We start from the raw sequence: 16322 nt of genomic DNA, 5'->3' as shown, positions 1-16322 counted from the left end.
ACCCAAAAATTATTCCCTCTAAAGTTTTTAAAAATATGTTGAGCAAAGTAAAAATCTGAAATATATTCTCCAAGTCAAAAGGATATAACCTTACATTTAATTCCTGAGACTCTAAGTGGTTAGAAATGATTACAGTAAGTATATTACAGGGCAGTAATACAGACAATGGGAAAATGAGCTGTCTATTGTCTTTTATGCTTGGATTTCTTCCTCTGCTATGTGCCATATATGAACAAAAAGAATAATAAGGTAGTATGCCATAACCACCAGCCCTCCACCTTGTAATAGCATTACCTAAGCACAGTCGACTGTTAAGGACATTCTTCCATATACACAAAAGAAAATATAGGATGGTAAGGGGAAACAAAGGAGGAGACAACAATGCTTGATAAGAAATGTACTCACTATCTTGCCCATGTAATTGTAACCCCTCTGTATGGTATTTCCACAATAATAAAAAAAAAAGAAAATGCAGAAGTGGTAGTTATGAGAAAGAATGCAGAAGCTAATCCTGCTTGAATGTGAATCACATTTTTGATACAACATGCTTCAGCAAACACTACCTGAATCAACCACCAGTCATATAATACCTTTGAGGGAAGAATTGATTCCACTCCCAGAAAAACATGTACCTGGCAAGTTCAGATTATCCGGCACTCTGCCCAAAAGATGAGCACCTGAGACTCCCTTCCTTAGGGACACTATAAACTTAAAGCACAGGATTATTTATACTCTTAACTGAACTGTGACTAAAGATTTGCTTGCTCATTTGTCCCACCTCAACAACTCTGTAAACATCTCCATGGCAGAAGAATACCTTTTCTGTACCCTAAGAGTCTAACATAAAATGGTGTTAAAAGTGGTTTATTGGGGGCTGGGAACGTGGCTCAATGGTAGAGTGCTTGCCTTGCATGCATGAAGCCCTGGGTTCAATTCCTCAGCACTATTTGAGCAGAAAAAGCCGGAAGTGGCACTGTAACTCAAACAATAGAGTGCTAGCCTTGAGCCAAAGAGCTGAGGGACAGCGCCCAGGCCCAGAGTTCAGGATACACGACCGACAAAAAAAAAAAAAAAAGTGGTTGGTTGGCATTGTTTTCAAATTGTGACAATAGCCATATCCTACTGTATGATGGAGTGGCTTTTTTGGGGGGGTCCCCATTTTTTTCTTAGTATAAACAGAGAAGCAGCAACTGAATCACCAAAATAAAGTTGGTTCCACACTAGTCTCTTCAGCTCCTATTCACCCCATAGGAATCTAGTAAACTACCAAAGAAACTTAGACCTATTTTCTAATCGAGGATGCATAACTGTCCTAGAACTTCATTTCTGTTCAAGCTCCCTGCTGAACTTTTAGAGGCAATTGTCTAAAGAAGATACACTCAAAAAGATACAATCAGCCAAGTACCAGTGGCTCATACTTGTTAATCCTAGCTACTCAGGAGGCTGAGATCTGTGGATTGCTGTTTGAAGTCAGGCCAGGCAGGAAAATCCATGAGGTTCTTATCTCCAATAAACTACACAGAAAAAGCCAGAAGTGGTACTGTGGCTCAAGTGGTAGAGAGAGAGAGAGAGAGAGAGAGAGAAATAATCACACATTCTTGGATCCTAGTGGCTCACATCTGTAAATCTAGTTACTCAGGAGGCTGAGATATAAGGATTCCAATTTGAAGACAGTCTAGGTAGGAAAGTCTATGAGACTCTTTTCTCCAATTAATCAACAAAAAGCCAAAGTGGAATTGTGACTCAAGTAGTAGAGCACTAGACTTGAACACAAATGTGGAGGGACAACACCCAGGCCTAGAGTTCAAGCCCCAGGACCAGCAAAAAATAAAAATTAAAAATAAAAATACCAATAATGAATAAATAAATAGATGTAATTTCTCTAGCTCTTAAGGCATAAATGAGTGATATAAATTGTTTATATTTAAGGTATGCAAGAGGTTTTACCTACATATATATATATATATATATATATATATATATGCATATGCATACAAACACAATGTGAAATAGTTAACACTGTCAGGCTAACATACCCACTGCCTCACGATTACTCTTTTTTGTGTATATGCAATGAAAATATAAAATAAACTCAAAATTTTCAATATAAAAACAGTATATAATAAATTTATTCATCTTATAATGAAGTTTACACGTTGATTCACATCTTCCTATTTCCCACACTTTTTCTGGGCATTAAAGAGTTTCTTATATACTACTATATAAGTATTTCTTTTTTAGTTGTTTGTTATTAACTAGTTTAATGATGTCCATATTGCCACAAATGGCAAGATTTTGTATTGAACAATCATACACACACACACACACACACACACACACACACGACACTGTCTTTACCTATTCATCCACTGACACATGAACTGTCCCCACATCTCGACTATTATGAATAATGCTGACATAAAAATGGGAAAGCAGGTATCTCTTACAAACTGACATCATTTCCTTTGGATATATCCCCAGAAGTGAAATTGCTGGATCATGTGGCAATTTTATTTGTAATACTTTAAGGAGCCTTCACATTGTTTTCTGTAGAATCTATCAATTTCCAAAACCACCAACACATGCCAAGTTTCTCTTTTCTCCATATCTTCTCCAATACTTGTTATCTTGCACCTTTAAAAAACAGCCATCCGAATATGTAAGGATTTCACTGTAGATTTTGTTTCTTGTGTTTCTCTAAAGATTAACAAAGATGAAAAGGTTTTGTGTATGTGTGCCAGTTTGGGGGCTTGAACTCAGGGCCTGGGCACTCATTGTCCATGAGCTTTTCTGCTCAAGGCTAGCACTCTACCACTTGAGTCACAGCTCCACTTCTGGCTTTTTTTGGTGCTTAATTAGAAATAAAAATCTCACAGACTTTGCTGGTTGAGCTGACTTCAAACCTTGATCCTTAGAGCTCACCCTTCTGAGTAGCTAGGATTACAGACATGAGCCATCAGTGCCCAGCTAAGATAAACACTTTTTAATATTCTTATTGGCCATCATGTTTTGTTTTTATTTTGTCAGTTTTAGAGCTTGAACTCAGGGCCTAGGCATTGTCCCTGAGCTTCTCTGTGCTCAAGGCTAGTGCTCTACTATTTGACCCATAGTTCCACTTCCAGTTTTTGAATGGTTAACTGGAGATAAAGAGTTTCATGGGGACTTTTCTGCCTGGGCTGGCTTTGAACCATGATCTTCAGATTAGCATCCTGAGCCACTGTGACCAGCCCATCGTGTCTTCTTTTAAAAAAATGTTTATTTGGGTCCTTTTCTCAACTTTGACTTGATTGTTTTTCACTATTATGAGTCCCTTACATATTTAGCATGTAACCTCTTTTCAGATATATAGTTAGCAAACATTTCATAAATTCTACCATTCCATTGATTTCCTTTTCATCCCGTTGTTTCCTTTGCTATACAGATAATTTTTGGTTTGATGTAGTCACCTATTAGTTTTGGTTTTGTTGCTTGTACTTGTGATGTTTAACAAGAATTTATTACCAAACAGGATTGTAAGTTCCATGTCATCCTGTGCTACAAAGTTCTAGGCAATCTTCCTACATAACAAGCTCTACCTCAATGAAGCAAAATAAAAGCTACAAGCAATGTTGTGAGGGTTTTCTCCTGTTTAGTTCCAACAGTTTTATCATTTCAAGCCCTAAGTTTAAGACTTAAGTTCATTTTGAATTTTGATGGTATAATTCATTTCTCTTTCCCATAAGGATGACTATCCAGTTAAAACTAGAACTACTTATTGAAAACACTATTCATTTGCTATTGTGTATACTTAATACTTTGCCAAAGACTAACCACATTTGGGTTTATTTCTGTGCTTCCTGTTCTGTTGGCCTATGTATCTACTTTTGAGCCAGTATACTACTCTTGATTACCATAACTCAATAACTTTAATCACAGTGTTATGCCACCATCTTTGCTCTTTCTGTTCAATATTGATTTTACTACTTGTAATCCATTGTGGTTCTGTAGGAATTTTAGGCTCCCCCCCACATATCTATAAAAATTGCTGTTGAAATTTTAATAAACACTATATTGAATCTATGTACTTTCCATAATATGGGGGGAGGGATTTTGACAGTATTAATTCTTCTAATCTATGAATGTGGGATTTTACCTTTACCTGGGTCTTGATTTCTTTCATTAATGTTTCAGTTTCAATGCATTCCTGCACTGAAATATTTATTTCTTTGTATTTTATTCTTTTTGCTACCACCATAAATTGAATTTTTTGGATAGTTCATTATATATTTGTGGGTAGAAACAACAGAGTTTTGTATGTGGATGTAGTACCCTATGATCTTATTGATAATCGTTTTTTTTTTTTTTGGTCCATTGTGGGACTTGAACTCTGGGCTTGGGTGCTGTCGCTGCGCTCTTCAACTCAAGGCAACACTCTACCATTTGAGCCATAGCACCACTTCCAGTTTTCTAATGGTTTATTGGAGATAAGAGTCTCATGGACTTTCCTGCCCAGGCTGGCTTTGAACCGTGATCCTCAGATCTCAGCCTCCTGTGTAGTTAGGATAACAGGTGTGAGCCACCAGCACCCGGCTTCTTATTGAATTTTTTTATTCAGACAATTACTTAATGGAATATTTACCACTTTGTATATATAAAATCATGTCTTCTACAAACTAGTACAATTTTATTACTTTTCTATGTGTTATGTCAACTGGTTACAGGTAAAGCTCTTATTTTTCACCAGTGGGTTCAATGTTAGCTGTTGGTTGTCATATATGGCCTTTACTGTGTTGATACATTCCTTTATACCTAGTTTAAAAATTCTTATTATGGGGCTGGGAAGGTGGCTCAGTCAGTGGTAGAGCGCTTGCCTTGCATGCATGAGGCCCTGGGTTCAATTCCTCAGCACCACATAAACAAAAAGAAAAAAGCCGGAAGTGGTGCTGTGGCTCAAGTGGTAGAGCGCTAGCCTTGAGCTGAAGAGCTGAGGGACAACACCCAGGCCCAGAGTTCAGGCCCACGACTGGACCCAAAAAAAAAAAAAAAGAATACTTATTATGAAAGGATAATTTGTGGCATCTACTGAGTTGATCCTGTGATTTTTTTCTTCATTCTGTTAATGTGTTATATCACATACTCTCCAATAATCAATATACACAGGGAAATAAAATCTAAAATGATATAGGAAATCTAAGCAACATGATCACTCAGCTGACAACCGCAGAAAAGATTTGTGAAGAAACAAAAAAGCACAGAATTGAGTAAGAAGTTAATAATGAGACAGGCACCAGTGGCTCACACCTGTAATCCTAGCTACTCAGGAGGCTGAGATCTGAGGATCACAGTTCAAAGCCAGCCCGGGCAGGAAAGTCCATGAGACTCTTATCTCCAATAAACCACCAGAAAACTGGAAGTGGCACTGTAGTTCAAGTGGTAGAGTGCTCGCCTGAGCCACCCAGGCCCAGAGTTCAAGCCCCACAACCAACAAAAAAAGAAAAAAGAAGTTAACAATAAAACATAGCCTGAAAACAGAAAAACATTTTGGAATAAACAATGTACTTCTAAATCAATTTGAAAGAGGTCACAATAGAAATTAGAATAAAAATAGAAATACCATTGAGTTCAATCCCCATTACCTTAAAAAAATGCAAACACAAAATATTAAAATATATGGTTTAAAGCTAAAATATAACTTAGAAAAAACTGTAACATTAAATGTTTATATTTGAAAATCAACTGCTCAATTTGGTGAAATATGCTTCTACCTTCAGAAACTGGAAAATATAAAAACAAAGCAAGCAGTAAAAAGAGAGAGCAAGTCTAACAAAAAGCAACAAAATTGAAAACAGAGAACAAAAGGTTGTTTATTTTAAAAAAGAGTTTAAAGGAGGGGAGGGAGAAAAGGCAAAGCACATTAAGATTTTTGGAACACTGACACCATAATAGCAGATTTATATTATTACATATTTGTCAAGATCCACATAATATAAACTAATCTTGAACCCTCCTGATGTAAACTATGGACTTGGGGAGGCGGTAAACAAAGGAGTAATGTAGGTTCATCAACTATAACAAATAATACCACTCTGGTGGGAATACTAACAAAAGAAAGACACAGTAAGTTATGAAAAATATTTAACTGAAGACTTACACTTTTAAGTCATAATAGAGTAATAGGAACCAGATTTAGTGTTTGGCCTGAAACAACTAAAAAGCCAAAGAATGAATAATGAAATTAACTCAAGACATTAGACACTAGGTAACAGGACAGTGATCCCTAAAAGAGAGGAATCATAAAATATGACTCATACAAATACTCTAACTAGCTTGCTGGAGAAAGATTATAGACAGCAGTACAAGGAAGAAACCAAGGGGAACACTGGTCTTTATGAACTGTTTTGACATAATTAGGAATCCAAAGAAGTTACTGTAGTTTGAATATGGTTTGTCCACGCTGAAAAGCACCTTGAAATTTGATTGCTATTGTAGTAATATTAGAGTGGGGCCTAGAAGAGGTGGTTAAGGTAATTAAAGGAGATTAATGACATTCTGGTAGCACTGGATCCTCAAGGGAATTCTTACTTGATGGAACTAGATTAGTTACCACAAGAGCTGGTTATAAAGTGAGACCATTCTTCAGGGTTTTTTTCTTTCTTTCTTTCTTCTTTTTCTTCTGCATGTTCCTGCTTGTCCTTTGCTTTTTCATCATTTTAAGAAGCAGAGCATGAGACACTCACCAGATGCAGATCTTGGACTTCCAGTTTCCAGAACCATGAGCCAAGATAAATCTCTCCAGGCATACTTTAAGTTATTACATTTTGCCTTATTACACTTCAAAATAATTTTCACAATTCAAACATTTGCAATAACCTTACATAGAACAAGCCTATTGATAATATTTTTTCAACAGCTTGTGATCATTTTGTTTCTGTTTTTCTTTTGTTTTAAAGGGATTTTTGTTGTTGTTGTTTTGGATACAAAGTCTTGCTCTGCATCTTCAAATTTGGGATTTTCCTGCCTCCAAATCCCAAGTGCTAGGATTACAAGTATATTCCGCCATATCCAGTTTCACTTCATACATTTTTTTTGGTCACATTTTGATAATTCTTATAATACTTCACATTTCTTTCAGTTACTATACCTATTATGATTATCTGCAATCAATGACCTTTGATGTTACTATTATAACATGAACTATACCCACGTATGAAAACTTAAATGATAAATATAGGTGTTCGGGTTCCTTGGACACAACAGTATTGATACTAGACCAGCTAATAACGAATAATGGTCTCTAGGTACATCTCTCACTTTATAATCTCAAAGCTACAAATGATTAAGCTTAGTAAAGAAGGCACACTAAAAGCCAAAGTAAGTTTTAAGTTAGGCATCTGTGTCAATTAGCCAAATCGTGAGTGAGAAGAAAATGAAACAGAGAAAGTTGATTATTGCTGATATAGAGTAAGTTTGAGTGGCTTGGAGAGAACTAACAAGCAACATCTTCTTAGACCAAAGCCTAATCTAAGGAAGGTCCTAATTTTTCAATCCTATGAAGGCTGAGATGAGAAAGTTTCAGGAGAAATTCATGAAGACAGCTGAGGTTGACTCATGAGTTTTAATGAAGCTGACTCCAGAAGATAAAAAGTTTGTGAAGCATCAAATAAGGATGTAGAAGCTTCAGCAAGTTATCCAGAAGATCAAGTTAAGATCACTGATGAAAGGACCACATGAAACAGATTTCCAATGTAGATGCAACAGACATATGCTGAAAATGCCACTTAGGGCTTCTATAACTAAAAGGAAGTCAATGCCCAACTTCAAAGAACAGGCTGACTCTCTTATTAAGGGCTTATACAGTTGCTAAACCTAAACTGAAGCCAGTGCTCATTTACTATTTTGAAAATCTTAGCCTTTAAGTATCCTAAAAACTATACTCTGCATTTGCTCTATAAATGGAACAAAGGCTTGATGGCAGTGTAGCTATTTGCAACAAGGTTGCACTGTTGAGATCTACTGTTCAAGAAAAAAAGGACAATTTTCAAAATGTCACTGCTGCCGGGGCGCTGGTGGCTCACATCTGCAACCCTAGCTACAGAAGGCTAAGATCTGAGGATTGCAGTTCACAACTAGCCCAGGCAGGAAAGTCTGTGAGAATCTTATCTCCAATTTACCACCAGAAGTAGAGCTGTAGCTCAGAGTTGTAGAACATTAGCCCTGAGCGGAAAAAAAAAAAAAAAAAAGCTCAGGAACAGTACCCCGGCCCTAAGTTCAAGCCCCATGACTGACAAGAAAAAAAAGTCACTGCACACTGAAAACTCTTGGTCACACAAGACCACTGATGGAAATGTACAACATAATCACTGTGCTTGCATACTTGCTGATACAAAATCCATGCACAAATAATCCAGACTTTCAAATCATTTAAAAAATGTACTTTGTAAGGCTGTGGCTGCCCATTGCTCTCTTATGGATCTGGATAATAAAAACTTTCTGGAACGGACTTACCTTTCTATAGGCAAAATATTTGTGACTTAAGGGAGGAGGTCAAAATATCTACATTGAGCTGGGCAACAGTGGATCACGCCTATAATCCTAGATACTCAGGAGGCTGAGATCTGAGGATCATGGTTCAAAGCCAGCCAAATCAGGAAAGTCTGTGAGACTCCAATAAACCACCAGAAAACCGGAAGTGGCGCTGTGACTCAAATGGTAGAGCACTAGCCTTGAGCTGAAGAGCTACAGGACAGTGCCCAGGCCCAGAGTTCAAGCCTCACAACCGACCAAAAACAAAAAACCAAAAAAAAAAAACTACATTAACAGAAGTTTAGACTTGATCAATTGAAGACTTCAGCAGAGGAAGTAACATAGGTGTGGTAGAATAGCCAGAGAACTTGAATAAGAAATGTAACCTGAACATGTGAATGAGCTGTTAAAATCTCATGATAAAAGACTAATGGATGAGAGATGACTTCTTTTTTTTTGGGGGGAGGGTGTCCGGTCGTGGGCCTGAACTGTGGGCCTGGGCGCTGTCTCTCTGCTCTTCAGCTCAAGACCAGCGCTCTACCACTTGAGCCACAGCGCCACTTCCGGCTTTTTTTTCCTGCTTATGTGGTGCTGAGGAATTGAACCCAGGGCCTCATGCATGCAAAGCAAGCACTCTACCACTGAGCCACCTTCCCGCCCGTCGTGACTTCTTTTAGATGACTAAAGAATGTGGTATTCTGAGATGAAATCTATTTTTGGTGAGGATGCTGTGAAAATGGTTGAAATGACGAAATAGAAATTCTACTGGTGATAAAATGCTATCAAACAGCATTGTATACATTTTATGAAAGGAAATCAACCTATACAGCAAATTCATACTTTTATTTAATAAATCACCACAGTCAGCCTTCAGCACTCACTATAAAAGCAGTCCGTAGGCTGGGAAAGTGATTTAGTAGTAGATGCTTGCATGAAGCCCTGGGTTCAATTCCTTAGTACCACATAAACAGAAAAAGCCAGAAGTGGCATTGTGGCTCAAGTGGTAGAGTGCTAGCCTTGAACAGAAGCTCAGGGACAGTGTGCCCAGGCCCTGAGTTCAAGCCTCAGTACTGGCAAAACAAAACGTTAAAAAAATAGTCAGTAGCCACCAGCTCTGAGGCAAGAACTGACACAAGCAGAAAGATTACAACTTGCTTAAGGTTCAGGTGATTGTTAGCTTTTTTTAAATAAAGTATTTTATAAAGTACTTTTAAGTAGTTGTACAAAGGAATAAAGAATTTTTAAATTAAGGTATGTATTTTCATTAGATACAATGTTATTACAAAGTAAACAGACTATAGAACAGTATAAACCTAACTTTTATATGAACTGGGAAACAAAAACAAAAACCACAAGTTAACTCACTTTATTGCAATATCCAATTTATTATGGCCTGAAACCAAATTTGTAGTATCGCTAAGGTGTGTAATACATATAGACCTATGATAAAGGAAACACTTAATGGCTTCTCTTTGTCATATCCAAATTTGCCAGCATCTCTACTCCTACTTTTGGGATCACTAATAAGAGTTCTTTGAATACATGAATCATGAGAGTCAATCTGATACCCAGATAAGCGATTAACAGGAAGTAGCATATACTGCATAAATATGTCAGACAAAGGAAGATAGAGTTGAGACACTGAGAGGTTTCATCATACTACTCACAACAACAAGTAATTTAAAACTTAGGAATTTTTATTTCTGGAATTTTCCATTGAACATGTTTGGACTACAGTTAACCACAGGTAACTGAAGCTGTGAAAAACAAAACCTCAGATAAGGTAGGACTAAGGCACAATTATAGTTTTTCAAGGCTTTTTTCATTCTTTCACGTTGTCATTCAAGAGTCAGAAAGAAAACCAAAGTTCTCACAACAGATTTACTTCAAGTAATAATATAAGTAGCATTCCTAAGTCCCTTCCTTTCTTCTTCCCTCCCTCCCTCTCTCTCTTCCTTCCTTCCTTTTTTTGTGCCAATCATCTTGGGGCTTGAACTCAAAGCCCAAACACTGTCCCGGAGCTTTTGTGTTCAAGGCTAGCACTCTACCACTTGATCCACAGTTCTACTTCTGACTTTTCTGGTAGTTAATTGGTGATTAGAATCTTACAGGCTTTTCTGCCAAGGCTGGCTTCAAACCACAATCTTCAGATCTTGGCCTCTTAGTAGCTACTATTACAGCTGTGAGCCACTGGCACCCAGACTTAGTCCATTTCTTAATGAAAAATTTCTAGGGCCAGGAAGGTGGCTCAGTGGTAGAGCTTGCCTTGCAGACATGAGGCCCTGGGTTCGATTCCCCAGCACCACATAAGCAAAAAGGAAAAAAGCTGGAAGTGGCGCAGTGGCTCAAGTGTTAGAGTGCTAGCCTTGAGCTGAAGAACTGAGGGACAGCGCCCAGGCCCAGAGTTCAGGCCCACAACCGGACCCCCCCGCAAAAAAAATTCTATTCATTTGCTAGAAAAACATGGTCAAAATCTAATTTTATGACAGCAGTCATACATTGTACATTAAATGTTTTTTCCTAGACAAAATACTACAAAACTTTAATAAAAAAGAAAATGTTTTCATGTACATATCAACAACTTTTCTGACTTTGAAGAACTGAAGAAGATTTTAACAAAAGCATCACAACAAAATCACTATACATTCATTTAAAAACTGAATCATTTAGAGACAAGAGATACAGCTCAGTAGTAGAATACTTACCTGAAGCCCTAAGTTAAATCTCCAGAGACACGCACACACATAAACACATATTTTAAACTGACTTTCTGGGGTGCAGGGGGCCTAGACTTACTAGGTAGGTGCTCTACCCCTTGAGCCACACCCCATAGCTCTGAAACTGATTAAGTTCTCCTAAAAAAAAACTATACAAATAATAAATTTACCAGACTAGGTTATTTGTTTTCTTTATTTGCTCCTTCACAAAACTGGCACACAATACTTGAGCCATGTGTCCTGCTCAGTTTTTGTTGGTTATTTTAGAGATGAAGGTTCATGGCTGATGGCTGTCTTCAAACTGATATCCTTCAGGTTTCAGCCTTCTTAGTAACTAGGATTATAGGCATGAGCCATGAGCACCAGCTAAGCTAGTAAAGTGAAATTATCTATTTATATAACCCAATAGTTACTCCTTGCCATTTATGTGCTTGATATGAATTAATCTATTTAATCTACACAATAATTTCAAGATCTAGAAGTTATTATCAACCTTTTTTGGAACTAATAAATAGTAGAGCTGAGACCTGAGTCAGTTCAGTCTGAATCCAATCTTAGTCTGTTTTTTATTTCAATAAACACCGTCTACTTTCGACAGTCAAAAGGATTCCCCTGAATTGTTACATGCCTCTTCTCCCAAAGACAGACAACTGTCACTAGATTACCTGCACAGGTAACAGGTTCATCCTAACATTATATTTGCTTTTCAGAATACACTCCATTATGTTCTCCTTTAAAATTTATTGTGTATATGGAAGCTAAATTTTCAGGCTGAATATAAACAATTAAACTATCATTGAAAATAACATTTCAAAGAAGAGGTTTGTTGAATTATAATAAATGACCTTCATCTTTTATTACGTCCTCTAAAAATGTACTCCAGGTCCCAATAGTAACATGAAATTCTTCGGTTGTCTTTGTCTCATACATCACCAGGAATGATTTCATGTATTCTAGTCCTCATCACAAGCTCCACTAGGAAATGAGATTTAAACTATGCCAGTTCTCAGGAAAGGTTAAGAACAAAGCCAGGAAGAGAAAGGGTAAGGTAAGGAAGTAGTCACATTTATTTGTATATCTATTCAATTCTAAAGCTGAAAGGGCTTCTACATTAATACTATTATTGTTATACTTCAATTTTTTAAAAAGTCTGAACAATGATGAATACCTAACTACTATACTTACAGATTTGGAATTCAACACACTTACAAACTGCAAACTATTTGTATTCAATATACTGTTTATTAGTAGCTATCTCTTCCAATTTTTCTGAAAATTTATAGCTTAATTACTTGGGGAAAGGTAATGTTGAGGAAGCTATTGCTCCTTTTAAATGCATAAGTTTTTAAAAGGCTTTGTATATAAAGTAGTCAGTCAGCAGATATAGATTTTTGGGATAATGTCATTCATTCAAGATACATAATCTTCTCATTTTAAATAAGAAGTCTGATAATATGTTCAGATCACTGAAACTTGTTTTCTCTAATTGCCAGAGTTTTAAAATGTTTTTAACAGATTTTTTAAAAATGGGCTACATAGAGACATAGTTCATTGTGTTGAACTAATCAGTAAAACCAGACAGATATGCACTAGTAGTAATATGTATATGTACACAATATTCTTATAGTACAATGAGAAATAATTTCATTCAAAACATCAGCCTGAAGTGCAATTTAGCAATAATCTCAAAGTCACAAAAATGTTCATAGCTTGTAACTCAGTAATTCAACTTGTAAGAATTTATTCTAACAAAATATCAGAGATCTATTAATTTAGTAAGTTACAACAGACTGTCTTAGGCATTGTTCTTATGATACAGAATTTGCAATCTGATATTATATCCTAGTCTAGTTATTTAACTTTCCTGTACTTAGTATATTCATCTATGAAAGATTTACACATTTTATGAGTAAAAGATTTTATATTTCAGGGCTGGGAAGGTGGCTCAGTGGTAGAGCGCTTGCCTTGCATGCATGAGGCCCTGGGTTCGATTCCTCAGCACCACATAAGCAAAAAGAAAAAAGCCGGAAGTGGCACTGTGGCACAGGTGGTAGAGCGCTAGCCTTGAGCTGAAGAGCTGAGGGACAGTGCCCAGGCCCAGAGTTCAGGCCCCACAACCAGACCCCCCAAAAAATAAAAAGATTTTATATTTCATATCTCAATGGGTTGTTAAAATGACTTATTTGTAAAGTTCTTGCATTCAATAAGCACTCTGTATATAAACATAAAAAGTAGTTATTTCCTGTAATTATTATATATGCATATATATACATATGTAAATAAAATTTGAAGAAATATATCAAAATATTATCAAAGATCCTGAATCCTAACAAAACTAATTCGGAGAAAAATCAGGAAATCTATGCAATGATTATATATTAGAAGATATTAAAAGGTATTTTATAAGGCCAAGTATTGTGGTTCATACCTATAATCCCAACTACTCAGGAGGAAGTGATCAGTTTAAGACCAGCACAGGCAAAAAGTTAGAACTCACCTCAACTAACAAATTGAGTTTGATGGTACATGTCTGTAATCCTTGCTTTATGGTTAGAATAAGTAGGTGGATTGCTGTTTTAGGCCAGTGCTGGCTTAGTAAATAAAACAGGACATTATCTTACAAAATACAACTAAAGCAAAAAAGGGCTAGGGGACTGGCTCAATTGTATAGCACATGTCTAGCAAGTGCAAAGCCCTGATTTCAAATCCTAGTACTGCCAAAAAAGTTAAAAGCTAAATATATGTGATAGTTTTATATATAATGCAATATACATAAGATATGCTTCTATTTTAAAAAGTTCTTGTATAATAATGAAGTATTTGTGAATAAAATATATATTTAAGATTTATTTTAAAATACATTAGAGATTTATGTAGAGAGGTTTTCTTCAAAAACATTTTTAATATTAAAGAAGTAAGTTACTTCTGGGTAATGATTATTACTAGATTTTATTTTCTTTATATTTTTCTGTTTCTACAGTGATTTGTAATTATTTTTAAAAGCAGAAAAAAGTTAAAAAAAAAAACTTGAAGAAAATCCTTACCAATACTCCATCCACAGATGAAACTTTCTCCCAAGTTAACCAAGCTCTTTCTCTGACATGATCTGGTATCTTTAATTTCTGACATAATGCAGTAAAATCAGGTTCTTCCGTTTCTTCAAACTCAAGCCTACCAAATGAAAATAGTCATATAATAGGCACACACTTATAAATCAAACTGGTTAAGTGAACATTTGTTTCAAAGGTTTGTACACAATAGCACTATTCTAAAAGAGAACATGACTATGTACTTTGTCTTATTTTTTTAATCATACTTAGAATTTAAGCGTATGTTTATCTTTTTCATGATTTTCCAAAATAAGGATACCACATGGTGAAAACATGGTAAATCAAATATACTCTAGAGCAGCAAAACAGTTTTGTAAAGGAAAGCAAAACAGCTCATCCTCTTGGGAAAAATGGGATAATAGCAAGAGAAAAGCCCATGTATAATATTACAGTGATTTCAATGCCAATGACTTTGCTAAACTGTGGTCTATACTTATCAATGTTTCATAGAATTACTACCTACTAATTACTACCTACTAATAATAATCTTACATGATTATTAAGCTGCTATAAATTATCACTTGTTCCTGCTCTTTCTCTTCAAACTTTCTTAAACATAATAGTCATCCAGTAAGTTCTTACTGTCTATTTCCTTTTCATTCATTTAAAACCTATAGTATAGCATAATTTATTACCCATGATATAGTATATTATAAGGAACAGCTTAATTTTTGAGTAGTTACTGTGACCCTGGTACAAAATACCTTAGATGCATGGTTTCACTGAGTCCTCACATGAGCCCTATTTGCAAAGTGCTCCCATCCTTGTTTTATACGTCTCTACAAAATCAAAGACGTTAAAGCACTCAATTGAGATCATAGCAAGTAAGAAGTAACCATGACAGGACCCCAATAGTTTAACTCTATAAAACATACCCTGACTACATTCTAGCTTGCCAACAACTCCTTCAAAGTTTCATTAACTTTTGGTTATTTCAATCATGACCGTGGCATGCTGTTCCTAGTCACAGTTTCACTTTCAATTACATTACACAGGCCAAAGATAGTTCAATAGAAATACCAACTCTCAAAGTAGAAATGAACACTGTCACTGCATCCCTGAAGCAAGCTTTTTTCCCAGACTGCTAAATGGTGGTACTATCCTTACCAAGTACAGTCAACAACAGAATATGGAACAGTAGTCCTATAGATTATAAAGAAGCTGAAAAATTCTTACCACTCAGTGACAGTTTAGCCAGCACAACTATTTACTTGTTTTGAGTAATGCTGGCATAAACAAATACAATGCACAAGTCATTTAAAGAGTATAGCACATGTAATTGTATACAGTACATAATGCTTGAAAATAAAATCATATTGGTTTATACGATACTAAAATTTTATCATTAAAACCACCACTTATTTTAAAAGTTTGATATAAAAATTTGTGTAAGCCAGTAGCAGCCTTATAAATCTGGTACTCCCCCCTCTCCTGACTTCAGATAGAAGCCACATCAAGACATTAACCTGTATATCAACCTAGGTTTGTGTTACATGAATTCTATGATGTTTACACAAAGTTCACCTGACAGTTCTCAGAATATGAGTACATATCCCTGTTAAGCACGCAACTGTAGTTAATCTACAAAGACCTACTGTCTGACCTAATGACTTTTGTGGATATAGATAGCAAAGAACAGACTGTATTTGTATGGCTTTGACTTAGAGGAGAATGTCTGATAGTTCCCAAAACTAGGTATAACATAATGTGTTGAGGGAGGGAAAATGAAAGAGCCAACGTCCCAGGTGATAGCCAGAACTTCAATTTCTATGCTTACTCTATAATAACAAGACAGTTCTAAATGTGTGTGGATGGCATTATAAGACAAATCCATTATGAGGCAAAAAGATGGTAAGCTCTAGGCAAACTTGAGATAGAGAAACTCTATCAAAAGCAGGAGATCGTTGATCATGGAGAATAAGAGGCAGAAGTGATCCTATTCACCTGCCAATAGATCTCTGGTCTCAAAACCAGTAACATCAACAATGTTCTT

The 16322-nt window shown here is 36.0% G+C and overlaps 1 protein-coding gene across 3 annotated transcripts in view; it reads right to left on the bottom strand.

Moving 5' to 3' along the window:
* Window positions 1-16322, bottom strand: part of Rb1 (retinoblastoma 1) — a 134807-nt gene that overhangs the window by 116431 nt on the left and 2054 nt on the right. The window contains exon 2 of one of the 3 annotated variants that reach the window (XM_013009310.1): window positions 14264-14390. The exons of 1 other annotated variant lie outside the window; for it this stretch is intronic. In XM_013009310.1, the coding sequence (XP_012864764.1) occupies window positions 14264-14390 (127 nt within the window). Of the gene's footprint in view, window positions 1-13716; window positions 14004-14263; window positions 14391-16322 lie in introns of those variants that run through there. One more of the 3 variants, XM_013009321.1, reaches the window with a different exon arrangement.

The sequence above is a fragment of the Dipodomys ordii genome, unplaced genomic scaffold (genome assembly GCF_000151885.1).
Source record: "Dipodomys ordii isolate 6190 unplaced genomic scaffold, Dord_2.0 Scaffold1, whole genome shotgun sequence".
Classification (NCBI taxonomy): Eukaryota; Metazoa; Chordata; class Mammalia; order Rodentia; family Heteromyidae; genus Dipodomys; species Dipodomys ordii.
Note: the sequence above shows the minus strand (reverse complement) of the source record. Positions and strands in the feature narration are given on the sequence as shown.